The 25,173-nt window shown below is 45.9% G+C and overlaps 1 protein-coding gene across 1 annotated transcript in view; it reads right to left on the reverse strand.

Annotated features, from left to right (window-relative positions):
- Positions 1-25,173, reverse strand: part of TWF2 (twinfilin actin binding protein 2) — a 42,308-nt gene that overhangs the window by 2,038 nt on the left and 15,097 nt on the right. The window contains exons 2-8 of the mRNA XM_082266641.1: positions 24,241-24,318; positions 16,322-16,500; positions 15,668-15,763; positions 13,852-13,956; positions 13,634-13,759; positions 7,410-7,560; positions 5,156-5,277 (exon numbers count right to left, since the gene is read on the reverse strand). Coding sequence (XP_082122767.1) covers positions 5,156-5,277; positions 7,410-7,560; positions 13,634-13,759; positions 13,852-13,956; positions 15,668-15,763; positions 16,322-16,500; positions 24,241-24,318 — 857 coding nt within the window. The remainder of the gene's footprint in view (positions 1-5,155; positions 5,278-7,409; positions 7,561-13,633; positions 13,760-13,851; positions 13,957-15,667; positions 15,764-16,321; positions 16,501-24,240; positions 24,319-25,173) is intronic.

Genomic DNA, 25,173 nt, shown 5'->3' on the forward strand with positions numbered 1-25,173 from the left:
AAGTTATCGCGTCTACTAACTACGGGAAAGATTTATGTCATTTTTAATTGTTTTTTTTTTTTTGCTAGTAATGGCGGCAATCTGCGATTTTTAGCAGGACTGCGACATTGCGGCGGACAGATCGGACCCCTATCTTACATTTTTGACACTTTTTGGGGGGGACCAGTGACATTACTACAGTAATCAGTGCTAAAAATATGCACTGTCACTGTACTAATGACACTGGCAGGGAACGAGTTAACACAGTGGGTGATCAAGGGGTTAAATGTGTACCTAGGGGAGTGATTCTAACTGTATGGGGCGTGGCTTGTGAAATGATCATAGAGACATGTGTTCCTATATAGAAGGATCACAGGCGCTCTGTGATCATTCCAAAGAGAAGAACGATCAGCTGTGTTTACAACAGCAGACCGTTCTTCTCTCTCAGCGGGGAGCGATCGCGGCTTTCAGGCGGCAATCAGAGCCGCCTGCCCCATGCATTGGAGTCCCCACTGCCAAGTGGGGGCGGGAGCACATCGGCGGCGGCTCGCACTCGCCTCCTAGCTGCAGGCGCACGACCGATGTAGATCTACGTTGATTCGCGCAGCAGGGGCTGCCTGCCGCAGTAAATTGGCGGCGGGCGGTCCGGAACTAGTTAAATGACAAAATGAACCCCTTCCCGCCGACGGAAGGCAAATATGCAGCCTTGGCTTTAAGGGGTTGTAGGGGGATGATATGCAGCTAGAGGCATCACTCCAGTACCGTTGTTTAGTGCCAACGGTCGACTTTCTTGTAATAACAACCGATGCTGCTAATCAGCCGCTCAGTTGCTATTACAAGGGGCGCCTCTCCCACTGCCTTCCTTGGCTCGCCAGGGTCTCGAGCGAACAGCCGGCACATCCGCGAACTGGCCGGAGACCCGAACAAAGCCGGATTCAGGTCTGATCGGGTCTCCAATGTAGAAACCCAGAAGCGACGTCATGACATCACTTCCGGTTATGGAAAACGTAACCACTTGCCGCCCACCCACCATCAAATGACGGCGGAGCAGTGCGGCCCTCGTTCTCGGAGGATGTCATAGGACGGCATCTCAAAACGGCCGCCGTGTTCCTAGGACACGGCGCCACCCTGATCTTGGTAAAGAGCCAATGACGTGCCTCTTTACCCATGTGGTCGGCTGTGTCCAATCAAAGCCAGTCACATGTAAATGAGGAAGAGCCATTTATTGGCTCTCCTCGCCTAGAGTACCGTAGTTTGTCGCCATTCCATCATTTTAAAGCATGACATTTACTCGGCCTAACATCATCTTTCACATTGTACAAAAAAATTGGGGTAAATTTACGGTCTTGTTTCTTTTTTTTAAATTCATGAAAGTGTATTATTCCAAACAAAAAAAAAAAAATTACAGTTGTAGGACCGCTGCGCAAATACCGTGTGACAAAATATTGCAAAGATCGCCATTTTATTCTCTAGGGCCTCTGCTAAAAAAAAAAAAAATATATATTATATATATATATATATATATATATATATATATAATATTTGGGAGTTCTAAGTGATTTTCTAGCAAAAAATGCTGATTTTACCTCATAAACAAGTGTCAGAAAAAAAGCTTAGGCATGAAAGGCTCAAGTACTTGGCTACCGGGCCAATTCTGACACTTCTCTCATATGTAAAAATCTGTGTTTTTTTTCTAGAAAAATACTCAGAAACGCCAAACATTATATAAATATATATATACACATATACATACATACATACATACATACATACATACATACATACATACATACATACACACACACACACACACACAGTGCCTTGCGAAAGTATTCGGCCCCCTTGAACTTTGTGACCTTTTGCCACATTTCAGACTTCAAACATAAAGATATAAAACTGTAATTTTTTGTGAAGAATCAACAACAAGTGGGACACAATCATGAAGTGGAACGAAATTTATTGGATATTTCAAACTTTAACAAATAAAAAACTGAAAAATTGGGCGTGCAAAATTATTCAGCCCCCTTAAGTTAATACTTTGTAGCGCCACCTTTTGCTGCGATTACAGCTGTAAGTCGCTTGGGGTATTTCTCTATCAGTTTTGCACATCGAGAGACTGAAAATTTTGCCCATTCCTCCTTGCAAAACAGCTCGAGCTCAGTGAGGTTGGATGGAGAGCGTTTGTGAACAGCAGTTTTCAGTTCTTTCCACAGATTCTCGATTGGATTCAGGTCTGGACTTTGACTTGGCCATTCTAACACCTGGATATGTTTATTTGTGAACCATTCCATTGTAGATTTTGCTTTATGTTTTGGATCATTGTCTTGTTGGAAGACAAATCTCTGTCCCAGTCTCAGGTCTTTTGCAGACTCCATCAGGTTTTCTTCCAGAATGGTCCTGTATTTGGCTCCATCCATCTTCCCATCAATTTTAACCATCTTCCCTGTCCCTGCTGAAGAAAAGCAGGCCCAAACCATGATGCTGCCATCACCATGTGTGACAGTGGGGGATGGTGTGTTCAGGGTGATGAGCTGTGTTGCTTTTACGCCAAACATAACGTTTTGCATTGTTGCCAAAAAGTTTGATTTTGGTTTCATCTGACCAGAGCTCCTTCTTCCACATGTTTGGTGTCTCCCAGGTGGCTTGTGGCAAACTTTAAACAACACTTTTTATGGATATCTTTAAGAAATGTCTTTCTTCTTGCCACTCTTCCATAAAGGGCAGATTTGTGCAGTATACGACTGATTGTTGTCCTATGGACAGAGTCTCCCACCTCAGCTGTAGATCTCTGCAGTTCATCCAGAGTGATCATGGGCCTCTTGGCTGCATCTCTGATCAGTCTTCTCCTTGTATGAGCTGAAAGTTTAGAGGGACGGCCAGGTCTTCGTAGATTTGCAGTGGTCTGATACTCCTTCCATTTCAATATTATCGCTTGCACAGGGCTCCTTGGGATGTTTAAAGCTTGGGAAATCTTTTTGTATCCAAATCCGGCTTTAAACTTCTCCACAACAGTATCTCGGACCTGCCTGGTGTGTTCCTTGTTCTTCATGATGCTCTCTGCGCTTTAAACGGACCTCTGAGACTATCACAGTGCAGGTGCATTTATACGGAGACTTGATTACACACAGGTGGATTCTATTTATCATCATTAGTCATTTAGGTCAACATTGGATCATTCAGAGATCCTCACTGAACTTCTGGAGAGAGTTTGCAGCACTGAAAGTAAAAGGGGCTGAATAATTTTGCACGCCCAATTTTTCAGTTTTTTATTTGTTAAAAAAGTTTGAAATATCCAATAAATTTCGTTCCACTTCATGATTGTGTCCCACTTGTTGTTGATTCTTCACAAAAAATTACAGTTTTATATCTTTATGTTTGAAGCCTGAAATGTGGCAAAAGGTCGCAAAGTTCAAGGGGGGCAAATACTTTTGCAAGGCACTGTGTATATATATATATATATATTTTTTTTTTAGCAGATTATTTTTTATTATTTATATTAGACCCCTGATGTCTCCATAAAGGGGACCTGCCACTTTCCCAAAGCGATCATAAAAAGGATTGTTTGCACCCTTGTGATACCAATAAATTTAATAAATGAAATAAATAATTAAATTCAAAAAAAAAAAAAACAAACAACATTAATGAAATGTTTAAAGAAATTTAAATAAAATAAAACGAAAAAAAAAAAAAAAAAAGAATTTGTTTTGAGGACCTGCTTTTGCAAGCCGGTCCTCCCGAGCGGGCCGTCTCCAATCTGTACTCCCTGTTGCTTCGGGGCTTTTTCCCCTGATCTGCTGCCCTACATGCGAGCATGGGGGAGGGAACTTCAACATGCTATCTCACTCATAGACATATGAAATGCTTCATATTAACACATAAACTATCACTGGCCACCAAAATCCAGGAGAAGGGCTTTAAATTGTTGACCAGAAGGTACAGATGCTCCTCCACTGTAAAATACATAGACCTTTCCCTATCAGATGTTTGTTGGAGGTGTTCATCTGCTACAAGGACACTACTCCGTATTTGGTGAGATTGTCCCCCAGTTCGGAAACTGTGGGAGACGATTTTTACTCTGTACTGCAGGCTGATGTTGACCTCTCTTCAACCCACACCGGAAATGGCCCTATTATCAATCATACCTGGGTCATTCAATCATACCTGGGTCATTTTGATCCATCAAAAAGGACATCCTGTGGCACTTCTTGGCCGCAACAAGGGTAGTAAGACCTAAACATTGGAGAACATTGGATATGCCTTCACTGGGAGACTGGGCCATTGAGGTGGACGAGATTGGAAACTTGGAACGTCTGTTGGCGCAGGAGAATGGGAAACTGGACCAATTTTCCACCACATGGTCATCTTGGTTCGTGTTCCGAGACTGGAAAACTGGACCAATTCTCCACCACACGGTCATCTTGGTTCGTGTTCCAAAAATGGGAAACAGGACCAATTCTCCACCACATGGTCATCTTGGTTCGTGTTCCAAAAATGGGAAACAGGACCAATTCTCCACCACATGGTCATCTTGGTTCATGTTCCGAGAATGGGAAACTGGATCAATTCTCCACCACATGGTCATCTTGGTTCATGTTACAATTTTCAGCAGACTTCGTTCACTGGGCCAAGGACGCAACAGATACTGGTACCCCTGTGCCATGATGGAGTGCGTACAACCTTCACAACACTTTCCCCCCTCTCCCTCTTTCCTTATTCCATCTTCTGTCTCATTTATATTCTTCCACTTTTCTGAGCTACCTTTACACCAAATTCTGACAAAATTCCATGTATATAACATCTCTAATGACCTTAACAGATCATATCCTACTTTGAGAAGGAGGTTATTGATGTAACTCACAATATCCTCTCCGATATAATGGGTCCATTTGCTTTTTGGTGGCCTATGAGATCTAGTTCATGTATTTCGATGCGGAAACCTTAGGAGGTCTTTATTATTCTTTTACGTACGAAAATCAGATTGTGAAAATGCCATAATTTTGTAACTATGCTAATTTTCTTGTGATCCTGATCTTTGTACCGTATTGTATAACTTTTTATATGGTTGTACATTCTTTTTCTATGCATCTTTTAATAAAATAAGATTGAAAAAAAAAAAATGAATTAGATCCCCCCCCCCCCTCCCCCAGGAGGACTCGGAAGGAAGCGGTGAGGTTACCTTCTTGGCGATGTCCAGCTGGTATTCCTGCTCCAAGGACTCCAGGAGACGGTTCTTACAGCTGGAGTACAGCATGCGCTCCTTTATACTGCACTTGTAACCCGGCATGGAGTAGATGAACACTGCGAGCAACAGAATCAACGTGTGACTCCAGGAGACAATACACAGCCAGAGGAATCTGACCCAGACACACCCCACACACCCCAAAAAATACAACTTCCTCCCGGGTCACCATCCCTTCCTGATACACCTTCTGTACCGGATGGAGCAAATCTAACTGGTCTTTTATGGTTCTATGTGAACCAAATTACTCATAGACTTCACTTACCTGCAGACTCTCTACTCTCCACTCACCTATAGACTTCACCTACCTACAGACTCTCTACTCTCCACTCACCTATAGACTTCACCTACCTACAGACTCTATACTCTCCACCCACCTATAGACTCTATACTCTCCACTCACCTACAGACTCTATACTCTCCACTCACCCACAGACTTCACTTACCTACAGACTCTATACTCTCCACTCACCTATAGACTTCACTTACCTGCAGACTCTATACTCTCCACTCACCCACAGACTTCACTTACCTACAGACTCTATACTCTCCACTCACCTATAGACTTCACTTACCTACAGACTCTATACTCTCCACTCACCTATAGACTTCACTTACCTGCAGACTCTATACTCTCCACTCACCTACAGACTCTATACTCTCCACTCACCCACAGACTTCACTTACCTACAGACTCTATACTCTCCACTTACCTATAAACTCCATACACTCAACTTACCGGTTGTCAGATTGGGAGCAGCGGCTGGGTCCATGCAGTTGCTACATCCCAACTGAAATGAATGGCACTACCCACATGGGGATACATAGCTGGCCGGTCCTCGCATAGGCATGCGCTATAGTATGCCTGTGAGAATGAGGCTTATAGGTAAGTTGAGTGTTTGGAGCCTATAGGTATAGGTGCATCCTCATGCAGGCAAACATGGTCCTCACATGAGCATATATTATAATGAGGCCCCAGACTCCACTTACCCTACACCCCCCCCCACTTACCTATAGACTCCACATACACCCCCCCCCCACCCCCCACTTACCTATAGACTCCACTTACCCTACACCCCCCTCCACTCACCTATAGACTCCACTTACCCTACACCCCCCCACCCCCCACTTACCTATAGACTCCACTTACCCTAAACCCCCCCCACACTCACCTATAGACTCCACTTACCCTACACCCCCCCCCCCCACTTACCTATAGACTCCACTTACCCTACACCCCCCCACACTCACCTATAGACTCCACTTACCCTACACCCCCCCCCACTTACCTATAGACTCCACTTACCCTAAACCCCCCCACACTCACCTATAGACTCCACTTACCCTACACCCCCCCTCCACTCACCTATAGACTCCACTTACCCTACACCCCCCCCCACTCACCTATAGACTCCACATACCCTACACCCCCCCACTTACCTATAGACTCCACTTACCCTAAACCCCCCTCCACTCACCCTACACCCCCCCCCCACTTACCTATAGACTCCACTTACCCTACACCCCCCCACACTCACCTATAGACTCCACTTACCCTACACCCCCCCCACTTACCTATAGACTCCACTTACCCTAAACCCCCCTCCACTCACCTATAGACTCCACTTACCCTACACCCCCCCCCCCCCACTTACCTATAGACTCCACTTACCCTAAACCCCCCCACACTCACCTATAGACTCCACTTACCCTACACCCCCCCTCCACTCACCTATAGACTCCACTTACCCTACACCCCCCCCCCACTTACCTATAGACTCCACTTACCCTACACCCCCCCCACTCACCTATAGACTCCACATACCCTACACCCCCCCACTTACCTATAGACTCCACTTACCCTAAACCCCCCTCCACTCACCTATAGACTCCACTTACCCTACACCCCCCCCCCACTTACCTATAGACTCCACTTACCCTAAACCCCCCCACACTCACCTATAGACTCCACTTACCCTACACCCCCCCTCCACTCACCTATAGACTCCACTTACCCTACACCCCCCCCCACTTACCTATAGACTCCACTTACCCTACACCCCCCCCCCACTCACCTATAGACTCCACATACCCTACACCCCCCCACTTACCTATAGACTCCACTTACCCTAAACCCCCCTCCACTCACCTATAGACTCCACTTACCCTACACCCCCCCCCCCCCACTTACCTATAGACTCCAGGTAGTCCCCTTCATGGGAGTGTTTGTAGAGGAAGAAGTGATAACGCCCCGTGTCTTTGGGGACTCTGGCCGGCAGATCCTGGATGTCCGTGTGTTTGGTGTGGACGAGGTCGATGGTCTCCTTTTCTAGATCCAATTTCTGAAAAATGAAGAGAAAATTCTCAAAAAAAAACAAAAAAGATGCATAAAACCAGCAAGAAAACGAGCCGATATTTACTGAAGAAAGGTCAGTTCTACATCACATTTACAAATGCAAATATATATATATATACACACTATATTACCAAAAGTATTGGGACGCCTGCCTTTACACACACATGAACTTTAATGGCATCTCAGTCTTAGTCCGTAGGGTTCAGTATTGAGTTGGCCCACCCTTTGCAGCTATAACAGCTTCAACTCCTCTAGGAAGGCTGTCCACAAGTTTTAGGAGTGTCTATGGGAATGTTTCACCATTCTTCCAGAAGCGCATTTGTGAGGTCAGGCACTGATGTTGGATGAGAAGGCCTGGCTCACAGTCTCCGCTCTACTTCATCCCAAAGGTGTTCTATGGGGGTTGAGGTCAGGACTCTGTGCAGGCCAGTCAGGTTCCTCCACCCCAAACTCACTCATCCATGTCTTTATGGACCTTGCTTTGTGCCCTGGTCCAAATCATTTGGTGGAGGGGGGATTATGGTGTGGGGGAGGGGGGATTATGGTGTGGGGGTTGTTTTTCAGGAGTTGGGCTTGGCCCCTTAGTTCCAGTGAAGGGGACTCTTAAGGAGCCAGTTTAGTAGTGGGCACCCTGAGGATGAGATTGCGGGTCGACAACCAAACCCTCTCCCTGACCTGGTACGAAGGAGCAGATAAATGTTTCCGGTCTGCCTGGAGGTTCTTAGGCTGTGCAGACACCTGTAAAGACTCTTGAATCTGCACCCAAGAAGAACTGAGGACACGAAGATGATCCTCCACGACCGGGATGTCCTGTGGTGAGAACGATTCAGTTCCAGTGAAGGAAACTCCTAAGGTGTCAGCCTACCAAGACATTTTGGCCAATTTCATGCTCCCAACTTTGTGGGAGGAGTTTGGGGATGGCCCCTTCCTGTTCCAACATGACTGCACAAAGCAAGGTCCATAAAGAAGTAGATGAGCGAGTTTGGGGTGAAGGAACATGACTGGCCTGCACAGAGTCCTGACCCCAACCTGATAGAACACCTTTGGGATGAATTAGAGCGGACCAGGCCTTCTCATCCAACGTCAGTGCCTGACCTCACAAATGTGCTTCTGGAAGAATCGTCAATTGTTCCCATAAACACTCCTAAACCTTGTGGACAGCCTTCCCATAGAGCTACACAGTTTATCGGTAAAAAAAAAAAATTGCGATCTCGATTCACCCCCCCCCCCCCCCACACGATCTTAATCCGGCATTTCCACGATTCATACAGTGCAGAGCCGTTCTCTGCTCACTCACAGCTGTCAAAAAAAAAAAAAAGCCTCAAGCCTTTTTCTGACTCTTGTTACTTACAAGTTTTTTTGTTGCTTAGAATAAAGATCACGATTTTCAGCCTAACATCATCCATTACATAATACAAAAAATTGGGCTAACTTTACTGTTTTTTTTATTTTTTTTATTAATTAAAATATATTTTTTCCCAAAAGATTGCATTTGAAAGACTGCTGCGCAAATACAGTGTGACATAAAAATGTCAACGGCTGCCATTTTATTCTTTAGGGTCTCTGTTAAAAAAAATAAAATAAACAGAGACCCTAAAGAATAAAATGGCAGTCGTTGACATTTTTAGGTCACACTGTATTTGCGCAGCAGTCTTTCAAATGCAATTTTTTGGGAAAAAATATATTTTAATTAATAAAAAAATAAACAGTAAAGTTAGCCCAATTTTTTGTATAATGTAATGGATGATGTTAGGCCGAGAATCATGATCTTTATTCTAAGCAATAAAAAAAAAAAATTGTGATTCTCATTTTAACCAGAATCCTGCAGCTCTACCTTCCCTGAAGAGTTGAAGCTGTTATAGCTGCAAAGGGTGGGGCAACTCAATATTGAACCCTACGGACTAAGACTGGGATACCATTAAAGTTCATGTGCGTGTAAAGGCCGGCGTCTCAATACTTTTGGTAATATAATGTATATCCAGCAATGTGTGACATGTGAACATCGACTCCAGCGTTCATCAGGGGGAAATTATCAATTATTTTTAAACAAATCGAAATCTGCATATTTTCTTTATTGGGGCAAGGACCAAAGAAAAGATAAAGTGATACTTTATTACATTATAATTGTATTTTATTATATAATACTGCTGTTGTGCAATGTTTGTTATAGCCACCAGGTGGCACATTATGCTATTTTTCATCAAAAGTACAGACTCCCAATAGCCACTCAATGGGAATAGCTGACAGCAGATTGCTGGACATTCATTCCTCTGTATTGTACAGGATTGGCTTGTGATTTGTTTTTTAACCATTAGGGACCCGGGCCTATTTCTGGCACTTGTCGTTTACAAGTTAAAATCAGGATTTGTTAGAAAATTACTTAGAACTCCCAAACATTATATATATCTATATATCTCATTTTTTTTTTTTTTTTTTTTTTAGCATTTTTTGTTAGAAAATTACTTAGAACCCCCAAAGATTATATATATATTTTTTATATCATTTTTTGTTAGAAAATATTACTTAGAACCCTCAAACATTATATATATATATATATATATATATATATTTTTTTAGCATTTTTTGTTAGTAATTTACTTAGAAACCCCAAAGATTATATATTTTTTTATAGCATTTTTGTTAGAAAATTACTTAGAACCCCCAAACATTTTATATATATATTTATTTATTTTTAGCATTTTTTGTTAGAAAATTACTTAGAACCCCCAAAGAATATATATATATTTTTTATATCATTTTTTGTTAGAAAATATTACTTAGAACCCTCAAACATATATATTATATATATTTTAGCATTTTTTGTTAGTAATTTACTTAGAACCCCCAAAGATTATATATATTTTTTTTATATCATTTTTTGTTAGAAAATATTACTTAGAACCCTCAAACATTATATATATATATATATATATATATATAATATATATATATATATATATATATATATATTTTTTTTTTTTAGCATTTTTTTGTTAGTAATTTACTTAGAAACCCCAAAGATTATATATTTTTTTATAGCATTTTTTGTTAGAAAATTACTTAGAACCCCCAAACAATATATATATATTTTTTTATATTATATCATTTTTTGTTACAAAATATTACTTAGAACCCTCAAACATAATATATATATATATATATATATATATATATATATATATATATATATATATATATATTTATTTTTTTTTTTTTTTATATATTTTTTCAGCAAATACTCTAGAGAATAAAAATGGAGGTTGTTGCAATACTTTATCTCACACCGTATTGGTACGGCGGACTTCCAAACGCAATTTTTTGGAAAAACAAAACACTTTTTTTCATTAAAAAAATAAAAAAAAACAGTAAAGTTAGCCCAATTTTTTTTGCATAATAAGAAAAGATATTTTTTTTTTTTTCCCCCAGAGACATGGCAGGACCGTCGCCGGAGTGCCCTGGGGAGCAGCGGGTCACAGTGAGATAGCGCAGGGAGACAGGATGGGTGATTTAGGATAGGATTCTGGCGGAGCTCCAGCTACTTACGTCCTTATCTCATGCCGCTCCAGGCCACGCCCCAAGAAAGATAAAGTTACGCCGAGTAAATAGATACCCAAAATGTCCAGCTTCAAAATTGCTCACGCTCGTGGAATGGTGAAAAATGTCGGTACTTAAAAATCTCACTAGGCGATGATTTAAAAAGTTTTCCAGGTTCCAAGTTTAGAACTACAGAGGAGGTCTAGGGATAGAATAATTGCTCTCGCTCTGACGATCGCGGCGATACCTCACATGTGTGGTTTGACCGCTGTGTACATATGTGGGTGCGACCAGTGTATGCGTTTGCTTCTGCGCGCGAGCTCAGAGGGATGGCGCACTTTAAACTTTTTATTTTTTTTTCTTATTTATTTTACTTTTTATTTTTACACTGTCCCTTTAAAAAAAATGTTTTGATCACTTTTATTGATATTACAAAGAATGTAAACATCCCTTGTAATAGAAATAAGCAGGACAGGACCTCTTTAATGTGAAATCTGGGGTCAAAAAGACCCCACACCTCACATCTACACTAAAAAGCAATAAAAATAAATAAATAAATAAATAAAAAAAATAAAATGTTTTTTTTTTTTTTTTTTTAATCAAAAAAAAAAAAAAAGTTGGACCTTTTAAGGCCGTTGGGCAAAAGTGATGTCTGACGTCGCTCCGGTCCTCCAAGGCCATAGAGTGGAGTGGGGGCCAGAAATAAGCAGGACAGGACCTCTTTAATGTGAGATCTGGGGGTTAAAAAGACCTCACACCTCACATCTACACTAAAAAGCAATAAAAAAATAAATAAACTAAATAAAAAAAAAAAGTTGTTTTTTCTTTTTTTTTCTAAAAAAAATAAATAAAAAAAGTTGGACCTTTTAACCGCTTGCTGACCGCCGCAAGTACATATACTGCAGCGGTCAGCCCCTCACAGGCAGAGTGACGTATCGGTACGTCACTAGCCTGTGAGGCTCTGGGGAGCAAGCGCGCGCCGCTGGCGGCGGCGCGCTCCCGCGCGGTCACGGACCCCCCCGCGCATGTGACCGGCGGACCCGATGTCCGCCGGTCACTCAGCGATCGTCGGTGGAGAGGGAGAAAGGCAGGCAGGCTGTGTAAACAAGCCGCCTGTCATTCTTCCCTGTGTAGGAACACTGATCATACGGTTCTACTATGTAGGACCGTTGATCATTGTTCCTACAGCTCAAGCCACAGCCAATCACAGTTAGAATCACGCCTCTAGGGACACACACAGCCCCTCCCTCTCAAATAAAGTTAACTTCTTCCCTGCCAGTGTAATTTTTACAGTAACCGTGCATATGTATAGCACTGATTACTGTAGAAATGTCACTGGTAACCCCAAAAGTGTCAAAAATGTCAGTCAGGGGTCCGATCTGTCCGCCCCATTGTCGCAGTACCGCAAAAAAAAAAAAAAAAAAAAAAAAAAAAAAAAAAAAAAAAAAAAAATCGCAGATCGCCGCCATTACGCGTTAAAAAAAAACAAACAAAAATGACAGAAATCTTTCCCTTAGTTAGTAAACGCGATAACTTTTGCGTGAACCAATCAAAATACGCTTTTTTCGATTTTTTTTACCAAACATATGTAGCATAAAACAAATTGGCTGAAAATGTTAAAAAATTTTGATTTTTACATTTTTTTTTGGGGAATTTCATATAAATAAAAAAATGTGAAAAATATTGTTATTTTTGCAAAATTGACGCTCTTTTTTGTTTATAGCGCATGATCAAAAAAAAAAAAAAAAAATATATCGCACAGGTGATCAAATACCACCAAAAGAAAGCTGTTTGTGGGGAAAAAAAGGACGTCAAATTTGTTTAGGTACAGCGTCGCAGGACCGCGCAATTGTCCGTTAAAGTCACGCAGTGCCGAATCGCAAAATACCCCCTGGTCTTTAAGCAGCCAAATCCTCCGGGGCTTAAGTGGTTAAGGCCGTTGAGCAAAAGTGATGTCTGACGTCGCTCTGGTCCTCCAAGGCCATAGAGTGGAGTGGGGGCCAGCTTGTCCTCACTCCACTTCCTGCCCAGCACAAGAGGGGATCGGATCGTTTTCCTGCTACCGACGGCTCCGATAAGCGGGGAAAACGATAAAAGAAAAAAAAAAATACCATAAAAACAAACTATTATCACCAAAAATATAACTAAAAGTACAATACTAACAAAATAAAAAAAAAACAAAAAATAAAAAGCAAATATAAAAAGTAATCTAAACAAAACCTAAAAAGAAAAATAGCAAAATAAAATAAAAAAAATAAAATAAAAAAATAATAGTATAAGAAAAACCCAAAACAAAACAAATGCAGATTTTGTGCCATAAACTAGGCTGGTAGCTTAAAATAGATCTATAAAGATAAAAGTAAAATAAAACTAATAGAACAAACACTATTATCATTAAAAATAAAAAAATAAATAAAAAGCAAATATAAAAAGGAATCTAAAAAAAACAACTAAAAAACAAACAAAAAAAAAAAAATAAATACAGATTTTGACCCATGACCCGAGCTGGGACGTCTGTGACTCACCAGTTGGATGTAGTTGATTTTTTTCTGTTTCAGCAGCTGGACGGCCTCCTCAGCCTCCGGCCTCAGCGGGAAGGACAGCCCCTGCAGAGTCTGCTGTTTGCTCTCCACACTGATCTCCGTCTTCACCTGCAGAAAATTCGTAGTCAGGGAAGAGGAACACCACACTGCGCTCGCTGACCCCCTCCTCCGCCCCCCATACCCCTCGATCCAACGCTCACCTCGTTTATCTTTATTTGCTGCAGTTCCAGCTCGGCTGCGGTAAGGGGCGCCGGCGCAGCACAAGAAGTAACGTGTTTCTGGTACCCGTTGAAAGCAACTTCTTCCTGCCACACAGAGAAACAATGTTACATCCTGGAAATACGGATAAATCTACACATCTAATAACATCCTCAGGTCAGCAGTGACCCGGTCTTTCTATAGGTGTGATCTGCGCTCCACCCACAGCCAAACATTCAATGTTTGGTGGATTCCTGGACAAACCACTAAGGAGTTCTCATAGTCAGAGGTGAGATCTTGTGTGCGGGAGTCTCTAAATTAGGAAGTGTCCACAGCATAGAAGATGTGGACCACAGACAGCCCTGACGAAGGACAAACAGCCCTGATGAAGGGAACACTAATTGACCCCATGTGTTGTCTGTACACCTCTATGAACAATAAATATCTATGATCAAGGTTGATCTGGCTCCTCTTTTTATAGAAGTGGAACCCCTGTGATGTAGAGGCCAAACACTCGCTATACTGAATTTATATATAGAACTTCAGTTAGGACTCGTTTAGAACAATCTTTTTATGGATATTTGAAAAGTGAGCTACATGGTTCCTACCCACCACCTGATGGACCTTTGTTGGACCACCTGATGATGGACCTTTGTTGGACCACCTGATGATGGACCTTTGTTGGGCCACTTGATGATGGACCTCTGTTGGGCCACCTGACACACCTTTGTTGGGCCAGCCGACGGACCTCTGTTGGACCACCAGATGATGGGCCTTTGTTGGGCCACTTGATGGACCTCTGTTGGGCCACCTGACAGACCTTGGTTGGGCCACCTGATGATGGACCTTGGTTGGACCACCTGATGATGGACCTTGGTTGGACCACCTGATGATGGACCTTGGTTGGACCACCTGATGATGGACCTTGGTTGGACCACCTGATGATGGACCTTGGTTGGACCACCTGATGATGGACCTTGGTTGGACCACCTGATGATGGACCTTGGTTGGACCACCTGATGATGGACCTTGGTTGGACCACCTGATGATGGACCTTGGTTGGACCACCTGATGATGGACCTTGGTTGGGCCACCTGATGATGGACCTTGGTTGGGCCACCTGATGATGGACCTTTGTTGGGCCACCTGATGATGGACCTTTGTTGGGCCACCTGATGATGGACCTTTGTTGGGCCACCTGATGATGGACCTTTGTTGGGCCACCTGATGATGGACCTTTGTTGGGCCACCTGATGATGGACCTTTGTTGGGCCACCTGATGATGGACCTTTGTTGGGCCACCTGATGATGGACCTTTGTTGGGCCACCGGATGATGGACCTTTGTTGGGCCACCGGATGATGGACCTTTGTTGGGCCACCGGATGATGGACCTTTGTTGGGCCACCGGATGATGGACCTTTGTTGGGCCACCCGACACACCTTTGTTGGGCCACCCGACACACCTTTGTTGGGCCACCCGACACACCTTTGTTGGGCCACCCGACACACCTTTGTTGGGCCACCCGACACACCTTTGTTGGGCCACCCGACACACCTTTGTTGGGCCACCCGACACACCTTTGTTGGGCCACCCGACACACCTTTGTTGGGCCACTCGACACACCTTTGTTGGGCCACCCGACACACCTTTGCTGGGGCACCTCATAAACCTTTGTTAGACCACCTCATGGACCTTTGTTGGACCACCTCATGGACCTATTTCTTTACCTCTATTGTCTACACATCCAGACCAGGACAGGACAATGCTATTACATTGGTGGCAATATGAGAAGAGCGAACGCCCCGTGAACACTGACCTTTAGTGTCCCAAACATTTCATCTTTGATGTGTCCTCCTCCAAACTCTTTCTTCACAGTCGCCCTGGTCGCTGCATACAGCATCTTCAGCCGCACCTGTCAACGATGCAATAAGTAACAAATGTTATGAATGAGTCTTTAGCTTTTCAGAGCGAATCTATGGTCCTGGGGGAGTAGACATTTCCAGATACACAGCGGACTTCCTCTCCAGCAAACCGGTCTGAATTCTCAACTCAAGCCAAAACTTTCTGTGGTTTGGAATGGATTGAGGAACAGGAAGAACTATCCAGGTTTTATTGCCCTTTTTGTACATTTCTATCATTGCAAGATTGAATTGTGTAATATTGAAAGAACAAACAAAACATTTTGCAAAAGAATCCAGCAATTTCCAATACTTGTACCAAGGGAAGGGGGGAAAAAAGTCTTGTGATGATGTTTTACTGCTGTGATGACTTTTAGAGGATGGCTACGTTTGTTCCCCATGGTCCCACGGCATGTAGGAATGTAGCCAACCTCTCTTGCTTGCTCCTGTGATGGACTATGGGATTCTGGGATTTGTAGTGTGCATAGAGAATGGTGGCGGTGGCAAGTGAGCGAGTTTGTGTACAGATCTTTGTGTCTGTAACTTGGTGGGAAAGGAGTCTGTGAACGTACCGGGGAGTGATCCGGTGACCACGACAGGAAGAGCCACTCGAATCCCTGTGCGTTCTGGCTGTCCAGGCGGTAGAGGATGTAGCATGGCTGCGTGTCGTCCAGCAGCGGGAGGATGAAGGAGTCGTAGTCTTGGTCCCAGTTATGTCGGAGGTCCTTGTGTGCGCCCAACACCAGCTGCTCTGCATGGAGGAGAAACAACAGACGCCATCACTGGTTTACCATTCCCATCTACCGGCCGGCCTCAGAAGGACTGATACCAGCATACCAGCAATAACTATCTGCCTCATCTCTTAATACTGGGTGATTGCACCTTATCTACTTGTTCAAATTAGGATACCCCCCCCCCCCATCTTGTTTCTCACTCCGTCTCTGCAGTCCCATGGACCGTTCACTCTTTCCCCTTCCGTGGCCGCCTCACTGCCCCCTTCTTCATTTATGACTTCTTCCCTGTCCCCTCTACCCTCTCCATCAATGGACCCTTCAGTCTCCCTTCTTCCTCCATGGACCCTTCACTGTCCCCTCTACCCTCTCCATCAATGGACCCTTCAGTCTCCCTTCTTCCTCCATGGACCCTTCACTGTCCCCTCTGCATCCATGGATCCTTCACTGTCTCCTCTTCATCCATGGATCCTTCACTGTCTCCTCTTCATCCATGGATCCTTTACTGTCCCCTCTGCATCTGTGACTTCTTCACTGTCCCCTCTGCATCCATTGCCCCTTCAATGCCTCCTCTCAATCCATGGTCCTATCGCTGTCATCTACGGACCCTTCACTTTTCCCCACTTCATCTGTGTCCCCTTCACGGTCAATGTTTCACCCATGGCCCTTTGTTGCCCCCTCTTCATCCTTTGCCCCTTCACAATCCATGGCCCCTTTGTTGCCCTCTCTCTACATCCATGATCCCTTCATTTTCCCTTCTCCATCCATGCCCCCCCTCACTTTCCCCCATCTTCATCTATGGCTTCTTCACTGTCCCCTCTTCATTCATGGCCCCTTTACTGTCCCCTCTCCATCCATGTCCATCTTCATCCATGGCTTCTTTACTGTCCCCTCTTCATCCATAGCCCCTTCACTGTCCTTTCTCAATCCATGGTCCCTTTGTTTCCCCCTTTACATCCATGACCCCTTCGTGTCCCCATCTTCATCCAGAGCCCCCTCACCTACCCCTCTCTATCCACGGCCTCGTCACCAACCCCTCTCTATCCCTGGCCTCCTCACCAACCCCTCTCCATCCATGGCCTCCTCACCAACCCCTCTCCATCCATGGCTTCCTCACCAACCCCTCTCCATCCATGGCTTCCTCACCAACCCCTCTCCATCCATGGCTTCCTCACCAACCCCTCTCCATCCATGGCTTCCTCACCAACCCCTCTCCATCCAGAGCCCCCTCACCGACCCCTCTTCATCCACGGCCTCCTCACCAACCCCTCTCTATCCATGGCCTCCTCACCAACCCCTCTCCATCCATGGCCTCCTCACCAACCCCTCTCCATCCATGGCCTCCTCACCAACCCCTCTCCATCCATGGCCTCCTCACCAACCCCTCTCCATCCATGGCCTCCTCACCAACCCCTCTCCATCCATGGCCTCCTCACCAACCCCTCTCCATCCATGACCTCTCCACCAACCCCTCTTTATCCATGGCCTCCCCACCAACCCCTCTTTATCCATGGCCTCCCCACCAACCTCTCTTCATCCATGGCCTCCTCACCAACCCCTCTCCACCCATGACCTCCTCACCAACCCCTCTCCATTCATGGCTTCCTCACCAACCCCTCTCCATTCATGGCTTCCTCACCAACCCCTCTCCATTCATGGCTTCCTCACCAACCCCTTTTCGTTCTTGGCCTCCTCACCAACTCCTCTCCACCCATGACCTCCTCACCAACCCCTCTCTATCCCTGGCCTCGTCACAAACCCCTCTCCATCCATGGCCTCCTCACCAACCCCTCTCCATCCATGGCTTCCTCACCAACCCCTCTCCATCCATGGCTTCCTCACCAACCCCTCTTTATCCATGGCTGCCTCACCAACCCCTCTTCATTCTTGGCCTCCTCACCAACCCCTCTCCATCCATGTCCCCTTGGAATAAAATCACTGTCTTGAATGACCACTGTTTGCAAACAACAGATCTTAGTAACTGAGTGCATTTCTGGCAAAACAAGGAGTATACTTCTCTTACTAAAATCAAAAACTCCTGCACTTATCTTTAGAGAATTTATATATAGGGCTCTTTCTGTACTTACAGGGTTTTTGTAAAGGAATAAAACAAAAAGAGAAATGTTCATGTATTACGGGAGATGCACTGCGGGTGTTTTAATGGTTTTTCTCTGACATTTGCTTTAAGGAGTTGGAAAGTCCCAAAGTAATTGGCTTCAGTCCTAAAATCAGCCCCAAGAGGGCGACTTTCCCTGGGAACTTCTCTGGTCCTAAGGTCATCCATGTCAGAGGGATTACACAGGCTCCTCACTTCCCTGGACTGCTGAGAATTTTAACAACAACTTAATCACCCTCATTACAGGCGGCTGTGCTGGGGGGAAGGGTTCTCATTGGATGGAAGAATTCTCACCTGGTGGTAATAGAACACCGACTACACAGAATGGGTTCCTACAGACAAACAAGTTCCAATTCCACCCCAGAATTAGAAAATAATTAAAATGAAGTTATGGGGTATCTCCATTTTGTACCCCTTTGTGATGGATCAGACATTCATTTATTATACACTGGATGGGATTGTATCGGACTTTTCTGTGATCCACAACAGTTGCATTATCCACATCGAGAGACCTCTGCAAAGTTACCTAAAAATTCCAGGTAAATTCTCCACTAGGGACAGTTCCTTCTACTTCTAAGGACCCAACCACACCTTTTAACAGAAACGGCTCCCTCCATTATCTCTCCCTCCCCGTCTCTCCTCCAACCATCTCCTTATTGCCGTCCCCTCTCCATCCATCTCCACAACACTGTCCCATCACCATATCTCCTTGATCCATAACCCCCTCATTGTTCCCTCTCTATCCATAGTCCCATCTCTATCCATCTCCCCATCACTGTCCCTTCGTCACCCACATTCCCTTCATTATCTCCCCTCCATTAATCTTCCCATCCATAGTCCCCATACCATGTCCTTTCCATCTACCACTCTCTCACCATCCCCTCTATATCCATCATTGTTCCCTATATCCATCTGCCCATCACTGTCCCTTCTCCACCCATATTCCCTCATAATGTCCTCTCCATCTATAACAATTTCATTGTCCCCTCTACATCCATCTGCCCATCACTGCTCCCTCCATCAACAGTCCCATCTCCATCCATCTCCCAATTACTGTCCCCTCTCCATCCATATTCCTCTCACCATGTCTTGTCAAACTATCACCTCCTCACTGTCCCCTCTCCATCCATGGTCCTAGCTCTATCCATCTCCCAATTAATGTTCCCCTCCCCATCCATTGTCCCCTAATTGTCCCCTCTCCAACCTTAGTCCCATCTTTAGACATCTCCCCATCACTTTCTCTTCATCATGTCCCCCATCCATAGTCTTCCCACCATGTCCTCTCCCATCTATCACTCTCTCACCGCCCCCTCTATATTTGTTGTTCCCGCTCCATCTATAGTCTTATCTTCATCCATCTCCCCAACACTGTCCCCTCTCCATCCATAGTCCCATCTTTAGCCATCTCCCCATCACTGTCCCTTCATTATGTCCCCTCCATTAATCTTCCCATCCATAGTCCCCATACCATGTCCTTTCCATCTACCACTCTCCCACCCTCCCCTCTATATCCATCACTGTTCCCTATATCCATCTGCCCATCACTGTCCCTTCTCCATCCATATTCCCCTCCATCTATAAATATTTAATTGTCCCCTCTACATCCATCCATATTCCTCTCCATCTATAACAATTTCATCGTCCCCTCTACATCCATCTGCCCATCACTGCCCCCTCATCATGTCCTCTCCATCAACAGTCCCATCTCCATCCATCTCCCAATTACTGTCCCCTCTCCATGTCTTGTCGAACTATCACCACCTCACTGTCCCCTCTCCATCCATGGTCCTAGCTCTATCTCCCAATTAATGTTCTCCTCCCCATCCACTGTCCCCTCTCCAACCTTAGTCCCATCTTTAGACATCTCCCCATCACTTTCTCTTCATCATGTCCCCTATCCATAGTCTCCACACCATGTCCTCTCCCATCTATCACTCTCTCACCGCCCCCTCTATATCTGTTGTTCCCACTCCATCTATAGTCTTATCTTCATCCATCTCCCCAACACTGTCCCTTCTCCATCCATAGTTCCATCTTTAGCCATTTCCCCATCACGGTCCCTTCTTCATCCACATTCCCTCCATCATGCCCATCCCCCCCACATACCATGTCCTCTCCATCTACCACTTTCTCAATGTCCCTTTTACGACGATTGTTCCCTCTTCATTCATCTGCCCATCACTGTCCCCTCTCCATCCATATTCCCCTCATGTACTCTCCCTCTATAGATATTTGAATGTCATCTCTCGATTCATGGTCCCATCTACATCCATGTCCCCATTACTGTCCCCTCTCCATGTCCTCTCGATCCCTACTCAGTGTTCCCTCTCCATCCATTGTCCCATCTCTTCATTTCCAACCCTCTCTAGCCACATATCCTCACCATGTCCTCTCCATCTATCACTCTTTCCCTGTCCCCTCCCCATCCATTGTCCTCTGTTCCCTCTCCATCCATGGCTCCATCACAATCCATCGCTTAAGCTGGATACACACTATACAACCTTTGTTGTTCGATTTCCTTTAGATTTACCTTCAACTATGTAGTGCAAGGGCCGGCCTGACTGCATACAAATTGAAAGTGTTTAGGTTTGACTTTATATTATATTGTTTTGGTAAATCTAAAGACAATTGTATAGTGTGTATGGCCCATTACTGTTCCCTTTCCATCCCTCACTATCCATCACCTCTCCACCACTATCTGTCCCATCATCCTCGCACTATCCTCTCTATCCATGGTGCTCTTGTTGTCCTCACTCCATCGTCTCGTAAATGTTCCCTCTCCATCCATAGTTCCCACACTATCCCTCAACCCCCTTCCATCCTCATTCTACACCATCCTCTACACTATGCCCCCTCTACCATCACCCCCTTACCCTCCCCTCTCTACCATCACCCCCTTACCCTCCCCTCTCTACCATCACCCCCTTACCCTCCCCTCTCTACCATCACCCCCTTACCCTCCCCTCTCTATCCATCCCTCCTCCCTCCCCATCTGAGGCCCAGTCATCTTTCCCTCTCCATTCATGGTCCTTTCATCCAGGAGTCCCTCCCTGTCTTGTTATCCATCTAAGAGTTCTTTCCTGCCCTGTTTTTCATCGATGGTCCCTTCTTGCCCCCTCTCCATCCATTAGTCCCTTCCTGTCATGTTCTTTTTCTGTAAATCCCTTCCTGATCTAAGAGTCCCTTTCCTGTTGTTAGTCTTTGAGCCCCTTCCTGTCCCCTTCTTCATTTACGAGTTCAATTCTGTCCCTTTGTTTCCCCTCTCCATCCAGGAGTCCCTTCCTGTCCTGTTCTCAATCCAGGAGTCCCTTCCTGTTCTCAATCCAGGAGTCCCTTCCTGTTCTCAATCCAGGAGTCCCGTCCTGCTCTCAATCCAGGAGTCCCTTCCTGCTCTCAATCCAGGAGTCCCTTCCCGTCCTGCTCTCAATCCAGGAGTCCCTTCCCGTCCTGCTCTCAATCCAGGAGTCCCTTCCCGTCCTGCTCTCAATCCAGGAGTCCCTTCCCATCCTGCTCTCAATCCAGGAGTCCCTTCCCGTCCTGCTCTCAATCCAGGAGTCCCTTCCCGTCCTGCTCTCAATCCAGGAGTCCCTTCCCGTCCTGCTCTCAATCCAGGAGTCCCTTTCCGTCCTGCTCTCAATCCAGGAGTCCCTTCCCGTCCTGCTCTCAATCCAGGAGTCCCTTCCCGTCCTGCTCTCAATCCAGGAGTCCCTTCCCGTCCTGCTCTCAATCTAGGAGTCCCTTCCCGTCCTGCTCTCAATCCAGGAGTCCCTTCCCGTCCTGCTCTCAATCCAGGAGTCCCTTCCCGTCCTGCTCTCAATCCAGGAGTCCCTTCCCGTCCTGCTCTCAATCCAGGAGTCCCTTCCCGTCCTGCTTTCAATCCAGGAGTCCCTTCCGGTCCTGTTCTCAATCCAGGAGTCCCTTCCGGTCCTGTTCTCAATCCAGGAGTCCCTTCCGGTCCTGTTCAAATCCAGGAGTCCCTTCCGGTCCTGTTCAAATCCAGGAGTCCCTTCCGGTCCTGTTCAAATCCAGGAGTCCCTTCCTGTCCTGTTCTCCATCCAAGAGTCCCTTCCTGTCCTGTTCTCCATCCAAGAGTCCCTTCCTGTCCTGTTCTCCATCCAAGAGTCCCTTCCTGTCCTGTTCTCCATCCAGGAGTCCCTTCCCGTCCTGCTTTCAATCCAGGAGTCCCTTCCCGTCCTGCTTTCAATCCAGGAGTCCCTTCCCGTCCTGCTTTCAATCCAGGAGTCCCTTCCCGTCCTGCTTTCAATCCAGGAGTCCCTTCCCGTCCTGCTTTCAATCCAGGAGTCCCTTCCCGTCCTGCTTTCAATCCAGGAGTCCCTTCCCGTCCTGCTTTCAATCCAGGAGTCCCTTCCCGTCCTGCTTTCAATCCAGGAGTCCCTTCCCGTCCTGCTTTCAATCCAGGAGTCCCTTCCCGTCCTGTCCTCAATCCAGGAGTCCCTTCCCGTCCTGTCCTCAATCCAGGAGTCCCTTCCCGTCCTGTCCTCAATCCAGGAGTCCCTTCCCGTCCTGTCCTCAATCCAGGAGTCCCTTCCCGTCCTGTCCTCAATCCAGGAGTCCCTTCCCGTCCTGCCCTCAATCCAGGAGTCCCTTCCCGTCCTGTTCAAATCCAGGAGTCCCTTCCTGTCCTGTTCTCCATCCAAGAGTCCCTTCCTGTCCTGTTCTCCATCCAAGAGTCCCTTCCTGTCCTGTTCTCCATCCAAGAGTCCCTTCCTGTCCTGTTCTCCATCCAAGAGTCCCTTCCTGTCCTGTTCTCCATCCAAGAGTCCCTTCCTGTCCTGTTCTCCATCCAAGAGTCCCTTCCTGTCCTGTTCTCCATCCAAGAGTCCCTTCCTGTCCTGTTCTCCATCCAAGAGTCCCTTCCTGTTCTCCATCCAAGAGTCCCTTCCTGTCCTGTTCTCCATCCAAGAGTCCCTTCCTGTCCTGTTCTCCATCCAAGAGTCCCTTCCTGTCCTGTTCTCCATCCAAGAGTCCCTTCCTGTCCTGTTCTCCATCCAAGAGTCCCTTCCTGTCCTGTTCTCCATCCAAGAGTCCCTTCCTGTCCTGTTCTCCATCTAGGAGTCCCTTCCTGTAGTGTTCTCCATCTAGGAGTCCCTTCCTGTCCCCTTCTTCATCCATGAGTCCTTTACTTTCCCCTCCCCATCTAGGGGTCCCTTCCTGTCCTGTTCTCCATCCATGAGTTTCTTTCTTTCCATTCTCCATCCACAAGTCCCTTCCTGTTCTTTTCTTTACCCATGAGTCCCTTCCTGTCCCGTTCTCCATCCAAGAGTCCCTTCCTGTCCTGTTCTCCATCCAAGAGTCCCTTCCTGTCCTGTTCTCCATCCATGAGTCCCTTCCTGTCCTGTTCTCCATCCACGAGTCTCTTCCTGTCCTGTTCTCCATCCAAGAGTCCCTTCCTGTCCTGTTCTCCATCCAAGAGTCCCTTCCTGTCCTGTTCTCCATCCATGAGTCCCTTCCTGTCCTGTTCTCCATCCAAGAGTCCCTTCCTGTCCTGTTCTCCATCCAAGAGTCCCTTCCTGTCCTGTTCTCCATCCAAGAGTCCCTTCCTGTCCTGTTCTCCATCCACGAGTCTCTTCCTGTCCCATTCTTCACCCATGCCCCCTCACCGTCCCCGCAGGATAACACTCACCATCTTCGATGACCACTTTTATAAGCCGGATGGATCCATTCCGAGCCTTGGCAAAGAACTCCTTCAACTCTGGTGTGGCTAGAAGAACCAAAAACATGCCGGTAAGTAAAGCAGAGAGAGGAGAATGGAGAGGCCTCTGAGGTGACACTTGAGAGGGGAGAACTTCTGGCCGTCTGCGGTGTATCAGCGACTAATGGGGAATACTGGATGAGGACATGTGCTAAACTCGATCATCTCCCTGACAGCATAACCTCCCAAATATAGCCTAGGCTTCGAGGAGGAGGAGGGGGGGTTGGTAACCGTCTGTTTAATACACAACATTCATCCTGTGCACAGAATAAACAAGGCCCGTCACTGAGCCATTAAAGACGCCAAACAAATTCCTTTTTATTTGGTAACTTTTTGCATCACTTTTGCACGTTACATTTAGGCAAACGTCTCTTTGATTGGCCAGAGTCACCCATTGGAATGTGAGAAGTCAGTGCTCCTGTTTACGGCTCCATTCCCGAGACCCGGTCACCACTTTACAAAGCCTTGTGACACGGCCAACGTGTGCACAGAAATAGCGGGCGAGTCATCGAAGGTGACCCTGAGAGCGTGGCTTGTAATAACCTATGACACAAACACCGCCACACGCAGGACCATCCCGCCATGTATGTCTGTCCACAAAGCCCAGACCACCGCGCAACGAAAGACGGGAATTAACGCCGCCGGTAACAATGACTGTGATATCACCGACAAGGACTGCGGGGTCGGGCCTGTCAGAACGCTATGTATGATCATCATTGGGGTGGAACTACTAAACTCGGATACCTACCAACTCCAACTACAACCACCTACCAACTCCAACCACCTACAACTACCTACCAACTCCAACCACCTACCAATTACAACCACCTACAACTACCTACCAACTCCAACCACCTACCAATT

The sequence above is a fragment of the Pelophylax lessonae genome (assembly GCF_965119305.1).
Source record: "Pelophylax lessonae genome assembly, chromosome: 8".
Lineage (NCBI taxonomy): Eukaryota > Metazoa > Chordata > Amphibia > Anura > Ranidae > Pelophylax > Pelophylax lessonae.